Below are 27,953 nucleotides of genomic sequence, written 5' to 3' on the forward strand. Positions count from 1 at the left end.
AAACAGAATTAAGAAAAAGAAGGTCACTCAGACTTTCATCAACAGAACAAAACAATGGTATCCTTAGCAAAGATTACAACAGAATTATTAAAGTAATATAAAAGGTCAAATACTCCTTTCAAGTCTGAAGTCAAAGTAAGTCCATATCCTAACCAATTATCACTCCAGATGATCCACTTCCTTGCCCTTACAGTAGAGAACATTATTGGGGGTGAGAGGGGAAGGGAGAAGGGGACATCTACAGATCAGTTCCTTGCAGCACATGGACAGAGTCACTTTATTTTCCACCAAGAGAAAGACCCTGTCTAAGCCTGCATCAAATCAGGTTGGTTTTTCAGTCTTCAAGGCTCTTGTATTGCTTCCCTGAGAAGGGAAACCAGAGACTTCAGGAACAAAACATGAAGTGTTGTAGCTAGCTGAATTCTCCTCTCCTAGATATAACCAACTTGGGAGTGACAGAGCAGGGTTTCCAAATCCTTTCTATGGCCCTCATCCTGTATTTCCAACACTACCCTCTAGTCTCTGTAGTTACCAGCTTCCTCAAGCCAGATGCGGCAGATGTTGTCTGTTGATCCACATTATATTTTACCATGATGAAACTTCTCCAGATCAACAGTGAAGCTGTTATGTACCGAGGCATTACATGCAGAAACAAAACCCCACTTCAGCTACAGCCCTCCTTCACTGTCAGCCACAGTCTCCAGCAGCTGCAGACAGTCATCACAATTATTCAGCCTCCACTTGGTCAACCAACTTCTTCAGTCAATTGGTTAACTCAGATAAGCCCGTTCTTGGTTGACCTTTCAGCAGCTATTAGTGCTGAGATACAGCAAGCAGACTGCAGTGTTTAAGATGGAGGCCAGATGACAGAACTAACGTCAATCTTGATTTGGCAGCGAATTGTAAAAGGCTTTGAAGAAGCAGCCAGCACAGACTACAAAGCCTGGCACGCTCACAACCTAGCTGAAACAGAATAACAAACCTTCCACTTCGCAGGACCTGGGTCAAGAGGTGGTTCGGTCCGATTTGCATCACTGATGCAGCCAATGACATATAAAGGGCTTTGCTATTTTGGCATTCTACAGTTAGTTCCTTTCCTTTGAAGGACTTGAATGTAGAGGCTTTCCAGTCTGACCTGCCATTTGATTTAATGAAGATTTGCTTGGGTAACCACAACCCAAGAATACACTCAGACATGTATGGAAATCCACCAATGCTAAGCTCCACTGGAAAGCTACTACAAATTTCAATTCTTTCCAGGATACAAGTCACCGTGTTCACTTCTGTACCCCTGCCACCATCAGATTTCTCAAAAGAACTACAAATAAAAGCTAAGAGCCATACAGAAAATGAATGAAGCAGAAGCTATTAAACAGCTCATTGATGAGAGCTGAAAGGTTTTCTCTGTGAAATAAAAAACCCAACAACAAAATAATGAAGTAAAAAGGTTCATCTTCAGCACCTCTTAAAGATCCAAATATATAATTTACTGAAAAGAAAGTGCAACAGTAACATACCTATGAAACCTGTGACTCAGTCTGAGCAGGCACCAGAAGCATAGTGCTTGTATACAAGTTAGAATGTTACCAAAGCTTTTCAAGTTGACTGTAGATACATCTACATGTGACAAAAGCCTGAGCAGCTGAATTTCAGTGTCATGTTAATCTGAAGGTTCATTGAGTTTACAGACTTTTTAGTAGAGGTTTGTCTTGTTCAGTGTGTTTTAATTTTGATTTCTTTTGAACTGAAATAATAGAGCACTCTCACATTGTGTGGCAGCTTCTATTTGGTAAGAGTGCCACACAACACAATGAAATTACAAATCCTGGAACTACAGGAAGGTGAATTCTTCCTTCAAGTTTTGTCAGAAAAGGATATATTTCTAAGCTATCAGCAATACAAAATATGCATTTGTAAGAAGAATTTAAAAAACCCTTTGGTTTCTATACCTTCTTAAAGGGATTTACATACATCAAGGGGAAGGGATAGAGACACAGTATGACGTTTCTGTCAAGGACTCTGCTGCTTCTTCTCCTCTGACCCTTGCCTTCTGCTACACTCACCCCTTTCCTCTCTATTCACCTTCAGCATAACAGTAAAGGAATTTAGAGAAGCCCATTAGGAAGACAGTCCTGCCTAAAGTCACAAGTTACCTCCTTCCTTTCATCTAAGTTTGTCTACTCACAAGCAAACACCACCAACACCACATGACACTGTTCTACGCAGCACATACTATACAATGATGAAACTCTGAACCTAAGCTAGAACCCTTTGTGAGTGGAGATAATCAGTGGGCTGCCAAACTGCATTACATGCATCCCAAGAGAAAAGAGGTAGCAGCGTGAAGCACAACATGTGCTAAGCCATTTCCTTCTGAAGGTAGCTCAGCCAGTGGACTCAGGTCTATGCATCATGCATCCTGAAGTCAAGCTGCTCTTTAGCTAACGAGACTGAAGGTTTGTGATGTTCATATATACTTTTTTCCTCCCACAAACCTCTTATGCACTTTCCCTCTGCAATGCATTTAACTAATATTCTCATCTTTGGTTTAAAAAAAAAAAAAAAATGTTTTCAGAGAGAGACACAAATGATTTCTTTTTCCCCTGTGTTTATACAAGTCCCTGCGGCCTTATAATAAGACTAAAAGAGGGTAAATAATCCTTGCTCTAACTGGCCAGTCAGGCTTTCCAACAAGCTGTTTCCAACAACTGAACTGTATTGTGCAAATACACAGGAAAACAATACAGCAGCCAAAAAGCTTCTGACAGAGCTCCTTCCCTAACAGCAGCCTATTCCCTTCCTACAGCAAGAGCTCCTGCCCCCTCACCCCTCAGTCAAGTCCATGCAAGATCGAGCTGTAGGGAACGTGACATGCAAGTAGTGGCAGTGACTTAAAACCCTTTACCATCACCATAAATTTCTTGATTAACATACAGCCCAGTCTCATTTTTTTTTCACATGTGTTCTAAGCTAGGACATCTTTTCAGATCAATGTTCATCTTGACAAGGGAAACAACATCACAGCGGATGCACCCTTCAGAAAAATGCTGGGAAAAAGAAAAAGATGGGATATTTCATATGAATACAAAGAGATTTATTTTTAATGCCAACAGTTTCTGGAAACGATGGTAGAGCTTGTGGTCCAAGGATTACTAATTGCTGGGCATTGGCAGTTCTACTGCAAGTTTTCTGAGGGCAGCTTTGGATAAAAACTGAAGGCAGGACACTATACAAAAAGGACAATGAGTCTAAACTAGTGCATCCAATTCATGTGTCTAAAAACTGAAATGATAAAATCCATGAAAAATTATCCCTCTTAACCTTCAGAAGAACAGACCAAGGGAAAGGACAATACAGACAGAAAAAAGAATGAGTGCATCAAAATCCTTTTACGCTGAGGGATAAAGTCTCAGTACAAAAGCAGGCAAAGCATTTTTTCATTTCCTGAAAGCGCAATGAGTAATGAAATTGAAACACTGAAGAGGGGTGTTGTGCTGAGCAGAGCTGCTGTTGCCATCCAAAATTATCACTTAGCAAAGCCAGTTGTGTCTATCAGCACAACTGATCATTTCTTCTCAAAGCTGTAAATTTAGACTTTGAGCAAAGCTAAGATCAGTGACACTCAAGCTACAGTCATAAATTGACTTCATATAGTGCAACAATAACCAAATCAAGAGACACCTGAAAACCTCAACACTATCTAGCACACAACAGATACCAGGGAATGCAAGAACTCACTACAGTACAATACTACGTTGTTCTCTTAGCAAATGGGAGGACTGTTTAATATCATAGCCACTCTGAGAGTCCCCTGTAAGCCAAGCGCTGCGTGTTGGAATAAAAAAAACATAACAGATACGTAGCTCATACTCACAGCACCAAAATAAGGGGCCTGATGTACAACACCCGTGCCTTCCTCCTCCTTCACGTAACCGTCTACTACCACAGTAAAGGCACCTTTAGCTTTGCACTGCAAGACAAAAACATGTTTTTCATATACATACATATATATATATAAAAAAAATCTCAAACCAGAATTACTGAGAACATGGAAGATCCGTTAGCTACCCGCAGGAGTAAAGAACCAGATCAAAATTAAGTCAAACAGTAAAACGTGACATTCCTAATGTAACTTAATCATCTCCCCTAGCTAAGACGCCCAGTCTGCAGACTTCATTTAAACAGCATCAAGGGTGATTAAATCTAAGACCTCTCCACAACGCCTCTTAGTCAATTACTCTTCAAGCCACAGATCTTCACACAGTTCTGTGCTTAACAGACCACAAATCAATACTCAACTTTGCATGAGGATACAATCAAGAAAGCTACAGGGATTCTATATAGGGAAGTCTCCTTGCATATTTGCACCTCCACTCTACCTTCTGATATTATGGTTTTCAAAGTTTGCTTTTAGTAATACACATTCCTTATTTCCTCCAGAGAATGAGAAGGTGGTAAATACCAAGTAAAACACAAAACCAGAAAGAATTTACAGAAGATATGATCTTCAGTGCATTCAATAGGTAGGTAATGGGAAAAAAAAAAAAAAAAAGAGCTGTTTTCTATTCCTTAATACAAAAGTAGTACCAAAAATAAGTCAGCACTGCAGTCCGAGCAGAACCAAACATGTTACAAAACACTTGGTTTGGCTTGGTCTAAAGGGGGGTATTTTGAGATGGGAAATCCATTCTTTAAAAAAACAAACAAAAACCCAAAAAAACCCACCAAACCACCAAGCAAACTACAACCCAAAAAGAAGTGGCAGATGCCCATCTGCTCCTTAGAAGTTCAGCCGGACTCAAAAATTTATCCATTCCAAACCTTTATACCTGCAGTTCTGCTTTTCATATTCAGGTATGTGCTTGATCTTTCTCCAGAAATTACAGGTCCTGCTCCCTACAGAGGTTCTCACGCCTTTGCTGACTTCAGCACATGCTTCAGACAGATGGCAGTCACAACCAACCAAATCCCTGACACGAGTTAACAGCTGCTTGTCCAGCAGTACTGTAAGCCACTTCAACTCTCTGAAAAAATCAATTTATCACCAGAACTCTGTGTTTTAAATATATAACAATGGGAAAGCTAGTGGGAAAGAAGTGGGAAAGCTGATTTCCCTACCCTCTCTTCCATTGCTACATACTCTATCATCCCCTGCAGAGCTATCGACTACGCTCAACTTCTGCAGCACTTAAACGCTGCACAGGAGGTTACCCAAAAAACCAGCTGTATCAGCAGTAATTTTAACAACAGCTTTTACCTCTTCCATGAGAAACACTACGTGACTACGACCGCAGCTCATAAAGTCATTCTCTTTGTGAACACAGAATTTGTGAACTTAATAGGCAGGCAACAGAAGCTCACTAGGTGAAAAGTTGAGAATACTGACCACCTATTAATGTGTCTTGGGAGTTTCGCTGCAATCTGAAGTCAGACTACTATTTATCACTGAAGCCTTACTGTAGTTGTTTTTATAACTTGAGGAAATAACAAATACAAACAAAAAACCAAAAAGAAAAACCCCAAAACACAGAAAAAGTGAACCTTTTGTTTTTCGATTTTTCACTAGGATTTTGAACTACTTGAATACAATATGGGGTTCATTACTAGGACACAAGATGTTTCTAACAGAAAGACAGAATACCAATAATAACTTTTACTTTTGTCTTCTTATTCTGTATCAAGCACCAATCTTACCTGAATAAAATATTCAAAGAGTGGTTTATATTTCTTGCCTTTAAGAGCAATGCCAGGAAACCTGAGAAGAAAGATTTACATGAACTTAAATTAACAACTTGAGAATTGTTTTGTCGGCTGGTGAGAATCTGATTTTTTTCTTATTTCCTTTTCCTCCATCTCTTACAGAATTTGACTTCGTAATGTGACAATATTTCTTCAATCATTTGCTTCCCAATTCTACATCTCTCTGGCCATTTGGACAAAAAACATGTCTTAGTGCATCTCTGCTAACAGTCAACAAGTATGCTTGTACCTGAGTGTTGCTTAATCGAGCAATCATTGTAAATTAACGTAGGAATTAAGTATTAATAATCCATTCTGGAAAAGCTGTGCAAGATGCTTCTGGATAAAACACAATTTTATCCTTTTTCAAACAACAAAGCCTGATAGCTCAGCACCTTCAACCAAACTAAACAAACACTGATCCAAACCACCTAGAAGTTATATGCCCAACAGACTGCAAAACAGGGTATTGCAGCATTTAAAGCTTGGCTGCCTCCTTTCTTATTCCGAAGTCAGACATCCAAGCTCTCCACGGGCACCTCAGAGAAAGCTCCAACACAGACAGGACTGAGGAACTAACTGAGCCAGACAAGAAATGCAAGGCAGAGATAAGAGCCTGTAGACCTGGCTCTCTTCAGGCTTCTGACAATAGTAGACAAAAATGGTGTTACAGTTAGGTTCACTGCTCAGAACTCTCCTCCAAGTGCTTAAATCTTCCTTTTCAGGAAAAAGTCTAATTAAAACCCAACTTCATCTAATAGATGGGATACTTCTCAATGTGTCACAGCTGTGGTCTTTCCCTATGTCCTTCTTGATCCACATCTTCCAAAACAATGGTGAAACCATAAAACATTGGACAATTTCCAGGTGGTGAACTCTTCAAAGCTGTTTCTTCACATCAAAAAAGTAACTCAAACACTATTTAATGCCAAGTTAAAGAGTATGACTCCTCAGCTCAGCATACGTAATATCCACTAGGAAAAGGGGAGATTTCTATTTTAAGCCACATCTTTGCAGATGGTTTATATATTTTATATTACAAACAGCTTTAGGAATGTTTGAGGTGCTTAATCGGGATCAGATGAGAGCAAAGCATCCTTGTTGCTCAGCCACATAGAATATGAAGCACTAGAACCAGATTTAAAAGAAGTAGTTAAATTCTTCATGCAAGTACCTGAAAGGTAAGGATTGTGCATCACATTTCTGATTTTCTTTTGTGATACCTGAAATAGTTTGTTTACAAAAAGTCCTGAAGGTAAAGCTGAAAATTTATGAGTAGACTCATGTAAACTCACTGTAACAATCCTTCCATCTCAAGAGATCAGAAAGATCTTGGATTTTTTTTGATTCTCTAGAATCCAGAGAGAGACAACAGTGGAAAAAAGTGTATAGAAATTACGTATTTAATACATTAATAGACTTCAAATGTTCAAAGGGAGGAAAAGACTCATAAACCATTTCCTATCTCCCACTGGTAAATAAAACAATAAGCCACTCAATGGCCAGAAGTTGGGTAATATACCAAGACCAATCCATTTGTGCAAAGCAGCAGAAAGTACTCTGGTAAGGATGGTAGCCACCTCATCAGTGACACTGAAGAGGTATTCCCACACAAAACCCTACCATCTGCATCTGGGAGGAAAATGGAGAGAAAAGTCCGGTTTGGGAGTGGGTGGGAAGGCTGAGAGTGATCCAAGTTCAGATGACTTCAGATACAGAAAATTTTTAATAAGATTATTCCTTGACCTCGGCCTACCATCTGGTATAGAACAAGTGTCATGAATTTCTCTCTACAGGTCCTGACTGCCAGAGAATTTACAAGGGGCCCAAAGACAGAAATAAGAAATGGGAAAGCTACTTCCATTAACTTATATGCTCACAGACTTAAATCTTTAAAACATCAGTTCAACTACCAGCTACCTCTTAACTGTCTCACATTTCACATTTGAGAGGACTTATTACAGAACAAATACTGGAGCATGACAAAAAATGCCCGCTTGAGAAGACTGTAGCACTAACACAGAAAGAAGAAAAACATACAGCTCTGCAACGAAAATCGAAATTGCTGGCAGCCTGATGTACAGACACAGAGGTTAAAAAAACCTCCAAAGATGAGGGGAGAACAGACATACAACTAGGCTGGGATCTAAGAAACGACAGCTGAAACTTGTGTAGGACTGTCTCAAAGAGCAGGTACTTCACTGTTCAGATCAAAGAACCTCACCAAAAAAGGCCAAGACATTCAGTTCATTCCTGGATCCAGGATGACTGCAACCAGTCAAAAATTGTATCAGTAGTATTCCATTAAAAGAAGAATTTGGAACCAAAAGACAATAGTTCAACAAGTTCAATACATCTACTTCTTTCTCCAAGTCTAAAGGAAATGCATTCAAAATTATTTATGAAAACAGAGTGGGTTTGGCAGAAGACTTAGTTTTTAGACACTGGAGAGGTTTCTAAAGGCTGGAAAGGAATATGATACTTATACTTGAAGAGAGGAATGGAGTACTGATGGACCTATAAACAATCAGACTAGCATAACAACCTGAGTCAACTCTAAGTCACTGAACAGTTTTTAAAAGTGAAATGCTGAAGAACAAACAGTATGAATTTGTCAAGAACAAGTCATACCCTGTCTAAAAAGTCATTTGGTTTGGTAACTAGCTTAGATAGCAAGTAAGTAGAATGATTTAAGTCAGTGATACTTTTGCCATTTTAACACGTCAGTCCAACACATACAAATGTACTAACTGGGTGATCATGCATTTTACATGGATGCACAACTACATCAAGAAAAAGAGTTGCTATTAATTCAGCACTGGACTGAAAGAAAATTTCCACTGGTATCCTAGCTTAGACTATCACAATTCTGACACTTTTCAATCACCTTAGTGCTAACTCTGGAGGGAGGAAAAAAAACCTGGAGATCAAAAGTTCTGTCAACCTTGAAGAATGACAGTGCTGAAAATCATCTTTATAAATTGAGTACCAGCTTAAATTGCAACAGAGTAAGTGATAGATGAAGAGAATTCAGTTGGGAGGTGAGGGGAAGCAGGAAATCAATGCAGAAATACAAACTAAGAATTACTCAACTATCAGTGTATGAGGCATCAGAGTAGACAACATCTTAAGCAAGCATTCCAGCTCTATACTCCCCTAATTTAGTGACTACATATAAATTGCTTAGCTGAAATAAGATGTATCCTACTTGATTTAAAGTGTTCTTACACATAAAACTTTCAACTTCTTGGTTAAAAAAAAAAACAAACAAAAAATACTGATACCATTGAAGAAGGGTTGACATTCTCAACAAGTTTCCTAGTCTGTCTTTTTCTGTTTGTTTCATTGTGGTTATGGGGGTGTGTATGTTTGTATATTAGTTTTGTTTACCCACTGCACAGAACTGAATTAAGTCAGCAAATAAATCCTTGTTGTATCTTATCTCTTTAAAAGGTCAGAACTTTGTACAAAAGATCTAAAAGAAGTCAAGTTACGTATTTAAGAGAGCTAGGGAATTTAATGCCTGCATCCCCATCCAGTTTGACTTACTAAATAATTCATATTTTTCCACTAAACCACGAAGAACAAGCTGTCTTCAGAAAGCCACTAGCCACAGAACTTAGGTAGACCATCCTACAAAAGCACTATGTGCTTGCTAAAGACCTGGGTTTGCTTTTCCCCATTTCCCTTCAAATATTTATATGTTTAGAAAGCGTTCAGCATTTGGGCAATCTCAAGGCTTTAAATCAGTAATGTCTTTCTAAGAAAACACACCGGAAAAAAAAAGACTAAGGATTCCTTCCCCTCCCCTCCAACCCCCCCATGCCCTGCAATACAATGCTCCAATGAAACTTTTACTCTACTTGTAGCTTCATGTACAAAACCTATTTGTTGTAGTAAATTTCAATCTTTTACAGATTTTTTTTGCAATATACACACGTGCAGGGAAACCCAGTTATCTTTAGATAACTGCAAAATCCAACTTCTTGAAACCTTCAGCTTCTGATCTATAAAAATACTGGAAGTTAACAAGTGTGTAATAATTTATGTACTTGCCTGTCAAGTATCTCATATTCACTGTCAGATTTGTACAGTGCTATCAGTCTGGATTCCATCAAAATGTAAATCTTTCCTGTGGCGTTATCTAGAATATAAAATAAACCAAAAAGTTACGTAAATCTCAATTTAATACCCTCATTTGCACCATTATGAAACCATTCAATTTATGCAAGCTAGGATCATATTGCCTATATAACTACACAGGCTAATCCTGCTGATCAACCACATTTCCAGCTACTTTTTCCTCATAGAGCCACTGAACGAACGTTTTTCAAAAACTAAGTTTCAATGGAAACCCAGTCCACTGATTTTTCAGTGTGGTTTTTTGCTCAAGAGACTGAGTACCCAACCTTGTCTATTATCCTTGTGCCAAAGAGAAGCGATTGAAAAGTTTCAGCAAATGAAACAAAGAGGGAAACAACTGAAAGATGAACAATTACTACATAAAATCAATATTAAGCTGACATTAGGAGTAATAATTGCTTTTCTGAGGTTTACTGTTCCAAACAATTTTATGCTTGATTTCTTTTTTTAAAAAGTAAGCACAAATAAAAAGTGAAAAATGAAGAAGGCAACCCATTTTAGCCCAAATAACCCTCAAATTCAACAACAAATTCTATTCGGACTACTACACTACCAACTTAGCCAGGGTCATTATCACCCCAGAAGACTGTAGGCCAAAGACATCCAAAGCCAGCAACTCAGCATCACAGGCAGCTGTAGGTGCTACTTCTGAAAGTACTCAAGTAACTTTTTTGGGGGTGACCAAATTTACATTAAAACCTTTGATAGCCAAAACATTTTGTTCTGTTTAAAAAAAGAAAATACAAACTGTAAATGCCTCTGCAACTTTTCGTGTTTAACATCACCTTAGCTACACATTAGACTCATGTGGTTAAGCTGGAACTAGAAATTACACCTTTGGTATTTTTGTACTGCAGAATAAATGCCATCATTAACTTGAATAACTTTCACTTCCCCCCCCCCCCTTTTTTTAAACATGCACTGAAAAGCCAGAAATTTCAGCAGTTTGAGAACCCCAAAACAGCAGTGCAAGAAGTACTTGTACCAGATTCCTGCTTCCTTTATTTAATTTTTCAAAATTTTCAAAAGGTTTGTAGATGAAGATTGAAGATGCTTGTATTTGAATAATAAAATAAATTCCTGTCCTATGTGAAGAGGAAGACATACAACAAAATACTCCAATGCTAACTGAAAACCCTTGAAAACTACTTGAAGCAGTAACAAGAAAAGCAAGAGCCTGTATTGTTTATGCGTGGTCAGTTGCATATAATTCCTCAGGTTCTTGGGTACTCTTGTGCATGAGGCTACCATACAGCACAACTTGCTTCATCATAAAACAGTCTATCATATACAAGCACATATTCACAGGCACAGAAGAAAGGAGTGTTCATGAACACTTCAATTAACACTTGCCTCTCAGTTTTACATACTGCAACTCCGGATTAACACAAAGGGCCAAGTTACTAGGCAAGGTCCAAGGAGTAGTGGTCCAAGCAACAAGAGAAACACTTGCATCTTCATCCAGCGGGAAGTTCACAGTCACTGAAGGATCTTGAACATCCTAAAGAACAATATAAAGCCAAGGAGAGGGAGGAAAAGGTTTAGTAGGTGTATTAGTGATACAATACAAATCTAAAAAGTTGTAACTGTAACTGCCACCCTTCAAAATACATCTTGCAGCTTGCCTAGTTCATGACTGCAGTGGTAGAAAGTGAAATGGCAGCATAAGAAAGCTTGGAAAGAACACTAATCACAATGTTTCTTCATTATACCAGTGGAAACTATCAGTCTGACAAGGCCACAGCGTTAAAAATTCCTGTAAGCAGTGAGATTTTGGGGAATTCACTTTGAAAACACCAGAGAACTGAGTGCCAGTTCCCTCAGGTACCCTTTATAATCCCACTTGAAAATTTCATAATCAAATCTCAACTGTCAACAAAATCAACAGTTTCTCAGATACTGCTACATGAGCCCTTTCCCACCTTTTCCTCTAGGATCAGGGAGTAGGAAGAGCAGACATCACTTAGGAAGATGCAAACTCTTATTAAGAGGTTGTTGTTATCAAGGGAGAAAAAAGTTTTGAATACTTAAACAACAGTACATCTATATTGAAGAGTAAAAATGTCTCAAGGTAGGAGACCTTTGTCAGCTACTCAAAGTTTTATTTGGTTTTAGGGCTTCTTTTATAATTTTAATTGCCAAACAAAAATGGGTGGCATGTGCACAGACCTTAAATGCACGGAGAGGTCCTAACCCCCCATCATCTTTACTAGAGCAAGGCACTCTGGTTTCTGTCCAGCATCATGGAACAGTTAAGGGCATCGTGGGACAGGCAGCTATTTCTGTCTGAGCTAAGGGCTGCTCCAGAGGGAATTTTCTGTGAACATCTGGTGCAGTCAACAGTAAAACATAAATATTACATAACTCTCAAGCCACGCTCGATACCAAGCAAAGATCGAGCTATCAGTACAGCTCTGCCTCTGCCAATTGTCAGACAGCACTGTAGGCTATTCGCTTCATTTTCTGAAGCCCTAAGTTGACCAGGTAGATAAAAATAACTGGCAAAACATAGAAAAATAACATCTAGGCTGCCAAATAATGGCATTGGGTAATATTTATCTGTTCAGAAAATAATGCCTGCATTAATCTAAAGACCACACTTCAGTTAAATGTAATACAAGCTGCTGACACAGTTTACTCAAGTACACATTAGACACAACCCGGCTCCTAAACGTGCTTCTTGAGTCCTGTTTCTCATTATTTGAGCCCCATTTCTCACAGGATCAATAAACAGAAGCCAATGTCTGCTTTCTGCAGGGAGAAAGAAGACAGCTGCCTTACACCCAGAAATCACTAGTCTTGCCAAGAATGAATCATACCAGCTTACAGACCCTCAACATTTCAGTCTTCAAAATACCACCTCTAGCAGACAAAAATTATTTTTGCATGAAGTGGCAGAGCATCACACACCACACACACTCTACAGGTTCTAGAGTAAAAAAACAGCACCTAAATATTTCATTAAGACTTGAAAAGAGTTTTGCTCAATGGAAAAGGGGCACGCAAACACACACACGAAACAACCCAAAAGACCCACAAACTTTGTGCTAAAGGAAGCTCAATAATCTGAGACCATACAAAATGTCAGTTACTAAGTACAAGCAAAGTAATTAGTTATCTGACAGTCACAAATATTGAGGTATCTTTGCAGGTGTCACTTGGTTAAAACACAAAGCCTTCCTATTTCAGTACAGCCAATTTGAAAGCAGTATTGAAAGCTTTAGTATCTGTGGACTGCACTGTACCACAAGCCCATTCAAACATTTGTTTTAAAAGCACTATTTTTGGTCAGCAAATTGGCCTTTTTAAAGCAACATGTAAAAAAGGCTGCATCTACAATTTGTGCTAGCTCTCTGCTGTAACAAACTAAGTGAAGGATTTATTCTATAAGGATATGGAAACCCGGATGGGAATTAGAAAGGATACAAAGCCTCTGTCCAAAAACCAACATGAAGACTGGAAAACTGGGACACATGTTCTGCCTCCACATATGTGAACACAAGTTTGTTGCAAATTCTTTTTTAAAGGAACTTCTTATAAACCATAGCAAATCATGCACTCTATTAGGTAAAATATTTTCTAGAATTTCTCAAACTAAATGAATGATTCTTAAAAGAGCTACTACCCTACTGCACTACAACCACAGTCTTTGAAAATTCTTATTAATCCCCTCCAAGGACCTTCCTCTTTTCAGATCTGCACAGACAGGGACAGCTACAGCTTTGCTCTAAGCACTTGGCATAAAACCCCCCAACACACTGCAACATTCATCTTCAGTGCCCAGAATAAAAGGAAACTATGCACTTTGTATACATATAAACTGTAACCAAGAACAGGGAAGAAGGCTGAGATCAAGTGATTAAAAACACAGCAAAATGTAATACAAACTAAGCCATTTACCCCCATTTCTACTATCAATTCAAGGTGTAATAATATGCTTACGTACAACCAAGCAAAAAAAGACTAAAGCTTTCCACACCCAAACTGAAATCAATAGAGAAACCTGATTGCAACATAACGTACACATACACTGACTTACCTTGTAATTCTGATGAGACTCAAAGTTCGACAGGGGGGTGTTGCATGCAGTTGAAAAAGGCATTACTTTAACACCTCTATACACCAGTCCCTTGTCGTACAGCTGCTTGAAAACCCACCTAGAAGTACACAAAGAACATGGAATAGCACCTGGTGTTTCAAATTTCCTAAGTCAACTGCAAAATGCGGTTCTGCTGTAGCTGGAGCACCCTTCTGAATGACACCATTTTGAAACAATCAACTGAAGACATTATTTGCAAGTCAAAAGGAAAGGGATAAATTGATTGCAAGTGTATTTCTGGCTGATAATGAGCTTTAGCTGATTCTACCAGGTTGGCTTTCCACGCACTGACTGCACAGCACGTAATATTTAGATGAAACAAGTCCATATTGCTGATTAATCTTTCCAAAATTTCTTCAATACAAAGAAATCTGAAGTTTGAACAATTAACAAGGCTGAAATCAATCATAATTTAGGAAGAAGACATGCGCTGACATGGCTGCTCACTTATCACATCATTTTAAGCACCTATGACAGCAACCAACGCTACAGTGTGAAGATCAATTTTCACAAGGTGGCACAGGTAACCATGCAAAGTAATGAACTCTGTTTTATGGTCCCACAATTTTCATTAATGTTCTCCTTTATTAGCTCATCTCACTCTGGACTCAGTTCCTATCCACGATCAGTCTCACATTAAGCTTTAACTCCATTTATGAAACCTTCAATACAGCCTGTAGCATATTTGGATCCTTACATCTTTTTGAAATAATCAAGACAGCACATAATACTACAACATGACAAACTGAGCCAATCCTCAAGATGAAAGGAAGCTGGAAGAGAAATATTCTTCACATACCAACTCACTGAGTGTCTGTGCGATGGACAAAACCCTGTGTTTCCCTGTATCTGAACACTGTAAGGGTTACTACAGGATCATCAAGATTTATCAGCTTACGTCCCAGTGACTTGCTCACTTAGTGATCCAGTCTGCAAGTTGGCTACCTTAAAATCAAAGGCAGGAATGGGCAAGTCTTAAATAACTGTGCCAAATACAACTCAAATCAGAGTTTCTGCAGAGACTGGTCATTTCAAATGCCACATCAAAAAACATTGCTGGCTTCAAAAACTCCTTTCCTCAAACTGTTTCCAAGCCATCCTGATCGCCTTTCTGGATCCCTTTCCAGACAAATAATTCATTGCTAAGCAACCAAACCCATCCTGGCAAGCAGCACTTTTTTTTCTGCAGGCTGTCATTTTGTGCTTGAGAATCTGGACTTGTATTTAAGTCAGTGACTTGCCTTCTGTGTTTGAAATTGTAACCTTCAACACAAAATGCAAGAAGACTATTGCACTGATTTCTATCTGCAGCCCAAAACAAGAGCATTAAAATACCTGCACAGGTCTGCTGTCAGGGAAGTTTTACAGTACCTTGATCAGAACAATTACTACCCTGCAGATAAGACAGAGAAAATACAGACTGCCACATGGAGAAGACACGCGGTCCCCTCAGATTCATCTACGGGCCTCTAATCAAAGTTCAGAATTTCCTATGAGTGGCCCCTAACATCAGAAAAATTAAATTATCTCAACTCTAAGATGGATAAAGACTCAGGCACAGTTAGCAGGATCAAGGTCTGCCACAGAGAAGCCAAACCCAGACGTCTGAGCTGTGCATTCCAACAACGGTGCCTTACCTTACACACACCCCTCAAAAGTAACCTTATTGAAGTAATAAATATCACCCACAGGCAAGTTGTGGCTGCTCGACCTTTAATCCATAATCCAAAACACAGCAGTGAGTGCATCTGTTTTACAACAGAGACTATACTTAAGCTTGCATCAATATAAATAAGTCTTTTATAAGAGAGATTCGTGAGTATAGTTTCATCAGCTTTCAGCATATGCATTTGAGCTGGCTAATTGTAGAAGGTTTTGTGCAAGTTAAAAAAAAATTTAATATATGCTTACCATCTCAGAGCATAATTAATGCAGACTGTGACAAGTGACAGCATTTATACCCAAGGTATTCTTGCTTTTCAAAAACAGTTAGCTAAAATATCTATAGAAAAAAGCTCCAATTTATCGCTGCTTTCTGAAGAACGCTGCCTACTAACAGCATAGAGAAAAACTACTCATAGAAACACTGAATATTTAATTCAGCTGTAAATATAACTGCAAGCTCAAGTAAATGTTCAGTAAAGGTGAACACTAGATGGAGCTGCCAAGTTAAAAACCCAAGCCAGCATCTCCCTCTTGTGGCAATTCTGCCTTTCTGCACCCCAGTGCTCCCCAGCTGTTCCACTGCTCAACAGAGATGGGGTTTTCAAACCACATCATTCGTCAGAGCTCTCATCACAGATCATAAAGACCGCTCCTTTGTAGCTTATCATAACCTCTACACTCGGAAAACCATTCCAGCAGAGTAAGTGGAACTGTGATTGAGTCAAGCCTGCTGTTTGACACAACACCACTCATAGCATGTTTTTGTAGTGGTAATCTCAAGAAACACTTCACCAGCTTCCTTACCAAGACACCTCTGAGAAGAGTTCTGTGCAGCCATCAGATGCACACAGACAGCAACTCCCAAAGAGCTCCCTGCTAGCATCACTGCCCACCCAAAACAAAAGCAACTGTTAAAAGATGAATCTAGCTGTAACAGCAAGAGTCCCTTACAGGTAGGTATCACGGTTTGCTTAAAACTCCACACTTTATTTTAGACAATAACCAATCAAGCCATATTTCAACCCTTACGTTTGCAAAATGTTGACAATTCGCAAGGAAGAGGCTGGGGGTCTGTAAGCCAAAGCTGAAACTGCAGTCCTTTCTGCAAGGACTAAGCTAACACCACCCCCAAGCTTCTTTCTACTGACAATCAGAAAAAGTTTATTCACAGAAGTTAAAAAAAAAAAAAAAAAATCCAACCCTGTTCCCCTAATTCTGTTGTTTCTCCTTAAACCCAACTATAGGTGCAGCCTCTTGGCTGTGGGAGCAGCAGTGGCATACTCCTTTAGTAAAGAAAAACAAGCTTAGAGAAATAATCCAAAGATCCCTATTTCAGCCACTTGTTCACAGAGAATCTGGCCCCTAAAGATATAAGCTACCTTTAAGATCCAACAAAGCACAACATCCTGAAACCAGTTTGTTGCTCCCAAAGCGTCATGATGGGATGATACAACTGGTTCAAGCCCAGTCACTTACTCTCACCAGAGGTCCAACTTCACAGATACTAGAATTTTACTACAACATTTGGTGCCTCAAGTCACATACACAGCACAGAAACATCACAGGGATATTAAAGAATTCCTACAAAAGGATTTTTTTTCCAAAAATACACTGAATTAGCCAATGCAATACTCAAAACACCACTGGCATCTCACACAAAGTCCAACATCCTACAGTATCTCATAAGCAATTTGTCCTCTACAAACAGACACTCTACTTCACCTGCCAGAGAAGGATTTCATCTTAGAGCTTCTTAAGTTCTTAATGCCATTACTCCGTAGTATCAAGCGATCAAGCAGTTCTGTTTGCAATGACTCAGTATCTAAGAGTTTTCTACAGGTAGGAAAACTGCTAGCTTCCCAGAAAATCCAAGTCCTCATTACCAACATCAAAAGGTCTTTTCAAATATTCATATAAAGTGCTTTTCCCAATTTTTTTTCTTTTTAAAGAACAACAAAAGTAGGATTTGTAATCTCAGTTACCCACAAGGGCTAAAAATAAGGTGGGTAAAACATTATGACAGCAAGATCTACAACAGTATGATTCCAACATATTCATGGTATCACAGATAAACAAAATTATTGCTGAGTGACCTACCACAAACACCACAATAAATAAGAAGCCCTGTCATCTACCCAATTCACCAAGCAGTCTGCATCCATGCAGCACCATAAGCAGCTGAGAGTCTGAGGAAAAGGTTCTCCTGTGACTCCTGAGTAACACATGAAACACAACATGAAATCAAAAAGAAAGCAATAATCAAAAATACATGCATGGGGGTGAAAGACAGAAAAGAGCATTCAACTCTGGGCATGAGTCAGAAAAGCATAAACATAAGAGGAACATCAAGTCCAGTAACAAACACAGACAGCCTGTCTTTTGAATAGCATCTCTGAAAGACACCTTCAGACAGACAGGAAAAGCATTTGTTCTGGGGACTAGGAATCTTGAGTACAGAAGTCATTAAGTCTTATGTTCAACTACCACTGAAATTCCAACATACAGAGATGATTCTGCTTCAGGTCTAGCCTCCAAGCTATTATCTTTGGATCAGTGTGTTGAATAATTCTGGATCAAGCCAGAAACACAAGATAACAATATAGTAGAAAATATAAATATCTAAAACTGATGTTAGAATTAGCTGTATTTTGAAGGAGGAATACCCTGAACTCCTCCTTAGTTGGACGATCTTTGGGGTAATATATCAACACTGCAACAGTAAGGTAACAAGGGGACTAGAGCTCTAAATGTTACTGACAGTAACTGAGTAAAATGCCAATAGCTAGTACAAAAGTGGACAAAACAGACTTCTTATGAACAGTATCTCTCTGGAGAATCATTAAACAATCATGGAACACACAAATGCAACAATCCTATTAGGACCCAGAGATCTCTTATTCTGAAATCATTCTGGTTTAGTGTTTATGGATAAACTCCACAAGCAGGAAAAAAACAAATTTGAAAAACAATTTTCACCGCTCACACAGAATAAACCAATCCATTTGCTTTGATCTGTACAATAAACAGTCCTCCTCTCCATGGGGAGTCCCCATTCACCTTCTCATGGAGAAGGGCTAAGGCAGCTGGACACTGGCATTAGTGACAGAGCTCATCTTGAGAATATCAAGTATGCAAAAAATTCATGCCAACACAAAAGCAAAGCCACACATTTATAGTTGAGCACCCAAGTCAAATGTTCCAGTTTCAGGAGCTACCTATGACCTCCTGAGCTGCAGGTTACAAGTACCGCAGTGGCACCCCAAGCCCAATGCTACCACTGAACATTGAAGGGTAGGGCTACGAGGCCAAAGGCTGCACCTGGTAAGGAAGGAAAGAGAAGTTGCCTCTTAAATATCAATCCTAAAAGGAGAACTGAAGCTGGAACAACTGAGATGGGTCTGTTGGAGCAAAGGCAGAAACAGACAAAAAGCCCCATCACCCAAGGGAGGTCCATACTGCATCTTCACACTGAACTTTGTGTACAGAAGTCGCTAAGAAGTGTTTCCACCACCTGTGGTTTCACACCACACATACAAGCCTTCCAAAACACACAAAGCTTTCAACTGTTTCTAAAATTATGCTAAGACTGCAATTTCTAATTTGGCCACGAGATGGAGATAGAAAGCTGTTTAATTAACCCTGAGGGTGTTGAACTTAAAATCCCTAGTCATCAGGCCCAGAAGCATGCCACAGCTCTGACCACAGTGCTATTCCTCTCCTCTCCGCAGCACTTCCCAGCCTGTTTCCTTTGTAGCCAGAGAGAACTGTTCTTGCGGTGCAAACTCACAGCAGCCTGAGAATTATGCAATAAGCCAGTAAGAAAAACAATTTGCCAGTTGTTTTTTTTTTTTTTCCCCCCAAAGCTCACATACTTCTTTCAGACCAATTGCAGATCACTAAGAAGTGTAAGATCACATCAAACTGCTCTTGATCTCACTGCATACATCTCGTGCTGCGCACAAAGCAAGCAGGAATGTATTACCTGTTTGTTCCATGCCAGCTCAGCAATATCATTCCCATTGTACTCTTTAGACTGAAGGACACATTTTCATTGAGATTCAAGCTGGCTGAAGGATGGACACACAAGTTCTACAGAATCAGAACTTAAAAGCTCTATTTAAGTTAGTTAAGACATGAAGAGCTGGCTATATAATAGCATGAGAAACCAACTGCTGCAGTCTTGCCACTTCATGACACCACTGAAAAATTCAACCAGGATGCCACAGTTTTATCACTGGATGCAGTTGTGTTCCAAGACAAAATTTAGCAGCCTGAAAATTCCTTCTACTGTCAGCCACCACATGACCCAGCACCAAAATGCTTACAAAAAAGCCATCTCCAACAAAACCATTATAAAATATGGGAAAAAACAGTGTTGTCTAAGCACCCTGAGCTTGTATAGGGTATCTACAAAACAAAGTAATATTAATAGTAGATATACTTAGTGTCTGAGTCCTAAAATATTTCAAGCCTAAATAATTTGGATAAAAATAAGCCACCACTGGAAACATGTATCACATTTGTTAGCTCACTGTACTCAACGTAAATATTGTGTATGACATCATGGATGTAAACATCACAATACAGAGAAGGCCAGAAATTCCACTCCAGAGCTTCAACCCTCAGTAAAAGCTGGAGACAACAACAACAAAACACCCCACCAAACCCTAAAAAGGTAAGCTTAGCTGATTAAAAGACTAAGGACAAATCCTTACCATACTTTAATCACAAAACCCACAGTTGCCAGGCTCAGTACCATATTATCATCAACGTTGTGGATTTTTTTTCTGAGCCTGAGAGTAGCACTCTACTCCCACATGCAGAACACACACACAGACAAGGCAGAAAAACACTGGACAGACCAACATGGTCTCCAAGTTATCATCAATGCAGAAACTAATCTGCAGTTTCTCTTTAGCTGGACATTAAAGTTTTAATTTTTTTTTAATTTAAAAAGGAACTTGTATTTAAAAAAAAAAATCAATTGTTATAGAATCACAGAATATACTGAGTTGGGAGGAACCCATAAGGATCGTAATAAAAGCATAATACAATCTATCCCTCAAATGAACAATTCTAATGGGTCCAAAAAGTAACTTCAGTAACACAGATTTTCAGTTTGCTGGTTGCCTAGGTAACTATCTGATTTTAAATTTTTTGTTGTTTGTTTGGGGTTTTTTTAAGACTATTGTACTTTATCCTGTCAAAAGCATCACTGTAACTAGTTAAGCTGCTCTCTAAGCATTATGACCCTTCTAGAAATAGGTATGCCACACTCCCCCCTCCTGCACACTCTGTGCAAACACCAGTGGTTCCAACTCCTGTTCTACTGTCAGTCAGCAAAGGCATTGAAGTGTGCCTTCCCAGTCAGAAGACTTTTTTTCCCAAAAAAAAATCGATTTTTAAAAGATTTTAAAAATCTATTTCATTACATGATTACACACACACAAAAAAAATAATAGCACCAGGGAGCTAAAAAAGTACAAAGTTAAAAGATGCCTGCCTACATTGCTTCTTGAAGTTTCACAGCATAGAGATTTCACATCCAAAGTTTAGAGTCTGCATCCAAAGCAAGTGTTACAGCAAGTAACCGCTGTAAATTGGGTGAAGGACTAAGAAATTTCTTGCAAAGAGGGAGGTAATAACAAAGAAAAACAGCCCACAGAAAATGCTTTGGCTGATGAGATACCCTGCAGCTAGTTCAAATTTGGTTTTTAAATGGTCTTTGGAAAATGCTAGTTAAACAGCATTTAAGGTGCCACTAAGCATTTTCATCATTTTTGAAAGAAAAGTTTCTTGTCAGCTTTTATCATTATGCAGAGTTTCTTCAGCTAAGTTGATTAAACATCTGCTCCCTTCCCACCATCTCTTTCAATGCTCTTAGAGAACTCACTAGCACTTCAGCCCTCTACAACTTCACAGACAACTAGAACTTATGTTGATTTTTTATCACAGTTCTATGTAACTAACAACACATTTAGTTTATTAGTAAGACTAATATTAAAGAAGATCAGTAGTACTTTAGTATGTATAAAATTTGCTTTCCACTGGCTTTTACTCAGCAAGCTCTGCTAAACCTCTCCCCAGAATTCACCTTAAAATTTTACCACCTGAAGGACTCGATGTTGCTATTTCTCCACTGCATTCGGTCAAGTTGATTAATCCTTAACCTATAAGCTTGGCTTGTCTTTTGGAATTCCAACAGTCACTTTGAATACACTGCCAAAATACCCAAACTTTACTTAGCTCTGCACCAGGAGTCCAAGACAGTTGTCAAACTCTGCTGCCAAGAAAAAGATAACAGCAGGTTCCCAGCCTCTAAATTCAGGCTCAAAGAAGAGGTTTAGAGCAAAACTGAGTTTGGGTAGTTTGCCCAGTTGCAGTTAACAGTGGGAAGAACATCAAGAATGTAGAGATATAGTGTAATTTCCTAAGACAAGCAAGGAACATACTAACAGATCTTCAGAACTGCCATTAAGCTCACATGTATGATTTCAGGTCTGAATAAAAGAAAATTATTTTGAAAAACCTACTACAAGGTCAGTTAATTCCCTCACTTTGACATCAAGATACTATACACCATCTTAATTATTTTGCCCATTGTTTACCTTCATTTGGCTTGTTTCAAAATAGTTCTAGTGACATATGGACCAGGACACTATTACATTAATTGAAGGCTTCCTGACATTCCAAATTCATAAAGCACATATACAATGTGTATAAGTTAACTTACCACACAGACTCCATGAACTCAGGATAAAGCGTTTTATAGTCATTTTCAAAGTCAATCCACCGTCCTAATCTGGTAACACTGAACTGTTAAGAAACAAAACACACAGATGGAAAGGCATCTCAACACTAAAGATCATATTGTTTCCAATGTTTATTCTGTACAATAGCTTAGTGTTTGTCCCAAATCTGTGAAACACATCAGTGAAATATTTTAGCCTGACAATAGCTCCAAACACCATGTTTAAACAGGCAAAAATTCAGGGGATTTGCTTACAAATTCGGGGCATTTGCTTACACAGGAGGAACCTGTGTCCCCATGAGCATAACTGTTCAGAACCCAGCTCACACAACAGGCAAAAGTATTGAATGCTACAAAACAGAAACAGTACATCATTTGGGCCATTCATCAATGATGGATCATTCAAGGTTCAGCTGAGGTTCAAATGCCTGAACACTGCTTTTGATTGCACTGGTCTTGTTTCTATATTTAACCCACTCAGAGACAGTCAAAATCCAGAACACAGTCTATCAGCTTTCAGTTGTATGAAAATATGATGTAATTTGAAGACAAAGAAGTGCTGAAACTCATATGTCACTAGAAGTTATCAGAACTATTTAAGGGCCAACTGCCTCCTTTGACTTCCCAAAGCTATGACAGTGCTGCCAAAGACCACGGGGCTGACAGGTGTTCGGCCCTGTCTCGGGGCGTACTGTGGTCACCTCCATTGGCACGGAATATGAAGACTAATGAGTAATCAACTAGCAATGAGACTCACTGGACAAGTGCCACTCTAGTACTAATTTCACAGCTATCAGAACCCCTAGCTCCACAAATAGCTGAGCTCAGAGACACCTGTCCTGATACTGTTACACACAGACCACACTGAATGTCAAACTACTAAAGTGAAAACAAAGCAAATGAATTATCACACCTCTGTATTTCCACATAACACCAGAGGTCCTGAAATGTATCAGTTTTCCTTCTGACCTTTAAGACACTCTGACATTCAACTATTAAGATGCAAAGTCTGGGACTGATTAGTATAAGGATCCATGAAGCTGCAGTATTATGTTTGGTCTCAGCACTGAAAGACCTTATTCATCCAAGGAAGGTTTGAACATTTGCTGGCCACTCCAGTCAGATAATAAACACTATCTCCAACAGGAATGTTGGGAATTCCTCTCCTAATGCTATCCCCAAGTATTTTGATTTATTACCAGCCAGTCACAAACAAGACATTTAAACCAATTTCGTTACTTTGATTAATAATCTGAAAAATATGCCTACGTGTGGAAACACATAAACATGCACAAGTTTATGCACAAAATACAAAAATCGATTTACCATCCAAAAGACATCTGCACAGCAAAAATCCCAGCTGCCAATAACAACAGCAAACTAAGAGGAACAGCTACAGAAAATAAAACATGAACCAGAACTCATCTTTTTATTTCTAAAAGCAACAAAGAATCATTGATAATTCTTTCAAAATCCAGTATTTCACAATACACATGAATGATCGTATATATGGGGTAAAAAAAACCCAAACCAACCAAAAAATCCCAACCCTACACACAAAAAACACAAACAAAAAAACACCCTGTGCTTTTCACCTAGCCACTTGCTTCGATTTAGGCCACAGCTATTCTAACAAAGGCAGCTGTGGTTTCTTCAGATACTGACCCTGACTTCGAAACTCCCAAGGGCAAGAGGCAAGTAATGCTCACATCAGGAACTGATCTTTCAATCAAAAGGAATACAGCAGGACTGGAGAAACTAGAGAAGCATGATGTGGTATAACAGCTTCTGCACAAGGAAAACCTAAAGAATTAGGATTATTCTGCCCAGAAAAAGAAGCAACTGACAGGGAAGATAAAAGTTTACTAGAAACCATGATTTTTCAGAAAAACTACAGTTCTTCAAACTATTTTGAAGTAAGCAGTGAAACAGACTTTATAGGTCATCAGAGTATACCTAGATTCGAACTGCATCTAGAGAAAATCATGTAGGAAAAAACCCCAAAAATCTACTAGGGATTCTAAATTAGCAAGAAAAAAAAATCTTTAGCCTAGGAAGGCCCTTTGCCACAAAGGCAGAAAAAATACTGCCTGTTCCTCCATTCTTCCTTTCAAACTTGCTATTATGCGCTGTCACTGTAATACAGCCGCACAGCTAGGAAAGTACCTGGGCTATTCCTCGGCTCCAGAAAGCCATAGAAAAGGGTCATGTCACAGACACATCAGACTGACAGCAAACACAAAGAACACAGCTAGATGTAGTTTATTCAGGCCATGCTGCTAAGAAAAAAAAAAAAAACCAATAGCATCACATCCTCTGTGCAGATTATTATTCAGAGTTAGAAAAGCAGCAGCATGTCTTAAGAAAATATCTAACCCAGCTACTTGAACAGCTCTCCAGCCTGAAGAGTCTGCACAGACCAATGCTCTCCCCATCACTATATTCATAGAATGCAAAGTTTAGACCAATATTTTCTTGGAAGACTGAGGGGTTACCCACAACCCTGCATTGACACAATATCAAATGCTACAGTTTCTGCTGTTCCAGAAATAAAAGCTATAGTCATACACTCTGGCAACAAAAAGCCTGGAAACTGGGGAGCCAGAAAGCAGGGAAGTTAACCTTCATTTCCTTTATCAGTTCCATTTGAAAAAGAATCAAAATCAGATCTCTCTTAAGTTTCCATACAAGAGAAGAAACTGAGAAAGAGATAATGTGTTCAATTATCTATTAGATGTTCCCCATACTTATTCTTTTTTTAATCTATCTAGTTAGAAACTTAGAGCCTCAGGTTACTTAAAGTAACCTTCTCCTGACATCACAGCAGGCTCCCTGGCCCGATCAACAATGTTGTTCTTTTGCTCCCCTTTCAGGATCACCAGTGAGAAGCTCAGTAGCCAAGACAGGGGATTTAAGCACCTAATCAGACTGAAGGATCAAGTTCACTCCAGCTGAAAAACTTCTGAACACATACAATGCACTGAGTCTTTACTTACCTCCCATTCCTTTGAGTATCTCATCACAATTCCTCTGCACTGCTGGTTGTACTTTTCAATCCCCATCTTTGCCACGTCCTCCGGCCCTTTAATGCCTAAAGTCTTGTCAATCTCATATTCCTGGGAGCATGGAAAACAAGCAAACAAAACCCCATGCTGTCATCAAAGGCTTTCAAGATTTCTCTGGATGGTTTATGTTCTGTGCATTCTAATGAGGCTGAAGGACCTCCTTCATCCTTTGGGGATTTCATGAGTAATGCACCTGAACTAAGTAAATATTTTAAAGGATAAACCTGGTGTAGTTTTTTTTTTCTTCACTGTCCTTTAGTAAAAGGGAAAAAAAAAACCAACACATTTTCTGAAATACAGACCAAATAAACACATGTTTATAGTCATGAAGAAAGTGCCTGGAGAAGGGCAGGTGATCAGCAGGAAGCACCTGCAATCACTGGAAGGACAAAACCCATTGTAACACACCAGACAAATAATTTCTATTTCTCTTTTCACAACAACTCAAGGCATAACAGCAATAGCAACATGATACATCATCAGGTAACACAGGAAAGAGGAATCAATATCTGTAAGCAGATTTATTAGACATACCACAGGTAAGCCATGGCAATCCCAGCCAAATCTCCTGTCAACATGAAAACCACTCTGATGAGCAAATCTAGTTACTATGTCCTTAATGGTTCCTGCAAGAATATGACCGTAGTGTGGAAGCCCAGTAGCAAATGGGGGGCCATCATAGAAGTTAAACCTGTAACACAAGACAATATTCTTAAATCCAAAATTGAGCATCAAATCTTCAAACAGGACAAGCATATCTGTATGCTTATACACCCTTTGTCTTACTAGGATAAGAGCATTTTCTTCCTCTTTATCACAAATCAGAACAGGTATCTTGTTGGGATGAAAGGCAACATTTCAACTTATTCATTTGTACCAATTGCCTGTTCTACCAGGATTACTACTGGAAGTACCAGCATGCTGCTCCATGGCTGCCAGACATAGGAGAGAGTTCTCCTTGCATACCTGCAGATTTCTCTTATAAACCCACTGAGCAAGAATTTACAGGTTTATTACTACTGTTTGAACACTGCTGATGCTTCACAAGGTGAAACAGAAATGGTAACTGACACAACAGCAACTTTAGCCAACACTGCTTTATGCAAAAGGAGCAGCCAAACTAAAACAAAAGTAATTACAGCTAAGCCAACCTTGCATTGCAACACACAGTTGCTACAGCTTTTAACAGATTCTTACCTAGGTTTATTCTTTGATTGCTTTAGGCACTCCTGGAAACAATTAAGATTTTTCCAGAGCTCCAGTATCTTCTCTTCCTCATTTGGAAAAGTTATGTTTTCTGGAACTTGTTGAACCATTCTTTCCCAGCAACAACCAAGCAGAAAAAAAAAAACCATATTGAACAGAAAGGAGAAAAAAAAATTAGTTCACAAATACAATCCATTGTCTTAGAAATCTGTACCACCTTTTAAAGAGCCTGATTCAGTGTAGACATGGAAGCAAGCAAGTACTAGATTCCAAAGAAAGCCTAGTCATTGTTACAGATGAGTACCAAAGTTTTGTTATAGGAAAAAGATTCACTCAACTACGGCCATTCATTTTTTATTATGCTTTTATTTTTATTTCCTATAGAAAGCAGTCAAAAGACAATTTAATATTCTTTTTATTTTTTTAGGAAAAGTTTTCACATTCAAAGTTACATGCCAGCATCGCTTTGTGAACTAGTGAAACTTAGTTTAAGCACAGGAACTAAAGCTAATGAAGAGGAGGGTCCTTTTCACTGTACATTGCTATCACAAGTTTAAAACCACGTTTTTCCATCTAGCTAGGCCACCCCTCTCAGATGCTCCTAAAAGCAGCCAGGCTTCAGATAGCATAGTTGAAACACATTGCAATGAAAGATGAACATGTGGGGAAGAACTCGAACAAAGATATGAGGAGAAAGTTCAAAGACCTCAGCTGTGCATCTTGAAAAGCTCAAACTTCCAGACTTCAAGAGTACTGGCAAAACTAGTAGTCTTTTTTTTTCCCCTTCAGTTTAACAAGCCTGTCAGACCTAAGCCACAAGAGGCTACTTACTGCTGGCCATTTTCTGAATGGTCTTTGGTGGGGTTTGGCCAAAGTCATTCTTTAATTCTGGGTAAGTTAACAAAGTCACTACAAGCAAAACTACATATTAGCTTTCTTCACAAGAGAAGGCTTGACAAGGGGAAGAGAACTCTCAACTTCATTAGAAACACACAATAAATCTACCTGGTGGCCCAGACCTGCTAGAAGATTCAAAGGAGTTAAACTTGAACAAAACACTACAGCAAGCACTAAGCAAAAGTTCTGTGGAATACAGGTATTTAAGACGGAAGTTCCATAACAGAAGAAGAGTGGTTATGAAGGTTGTAACAGAAAACTGCGAAGAAGAATCAGGCTCTCCTAACTCTTACTTCAGTGCTAACGCCCCTTAGCATTAACCTCAGTAGAAGCCAAGCACTACACATCAGCCTTAAGTCTCACTTAGCATTGCAGAATTACAAGCAAT

At 38.9% G+C, this 27,953-nt stretch overlaps 1 protein-coding gene across 1 annotated transcript in view; it reads right to left on the reverse strand.

Annotated features, from left to right (window-relative positions):
- Positions 1–26,392, reverse strand: part of IARS1 (isoleucyl-tRNA synthetase 1) — a gene marked incomplete at its 5' end in the record, with an annotated part of 97,193 nt that extends 70,801 nt beyond the window's left edge. Inside the window, 9 exons of the mRNA XM_084269570.1 lie at positions 3,875–3,970; positions 5,695–5,755; positions 9,796–9,883; positions 11,236–11,383; positions 13,922–14,039; positions 22,380–22,462; positions 25,394–25,513; positions 25,997–26,153; positions 26,340–26,392. Of these exons, the coding sequence (XP_084125696.1) occupies positions 3,875–3,970; positions 5,695–5,755; positions 9,796–9,883; positions 11,236–11,383; positions 13,922–14,039; positions 22,380–22,462; positions 25,394–25,513; positions 25,997–26,153; positions 26,340–26,392 (924 nt within the window). The remainder of the gene's footprint in view (positions 1–3,874; positions 3,971–5,694; positions 5,756–9,795; positions 9,884–11,235; positions 11,384–13,921; positions 14,040–22,379; positions 22,463–25,393; positions 25,514–25,996; positions 26,154–26,339) is intronic.
- Positions 26,393–27,953: the final 1,561 nt, after the last annotated feature.

The sequence above is a fragment of the Gallinula chloropus genome, assembly GCF_964237585.1.
Source record: "Gallinula chloropus genome assembly, chromosome: 12".
Classification (NCBI taxonomy): Eukaryota; Metazoa; Chordata; class Aves; order Gruiformes; family Rallidae; genus Gallinula; species Gallinula chloropus.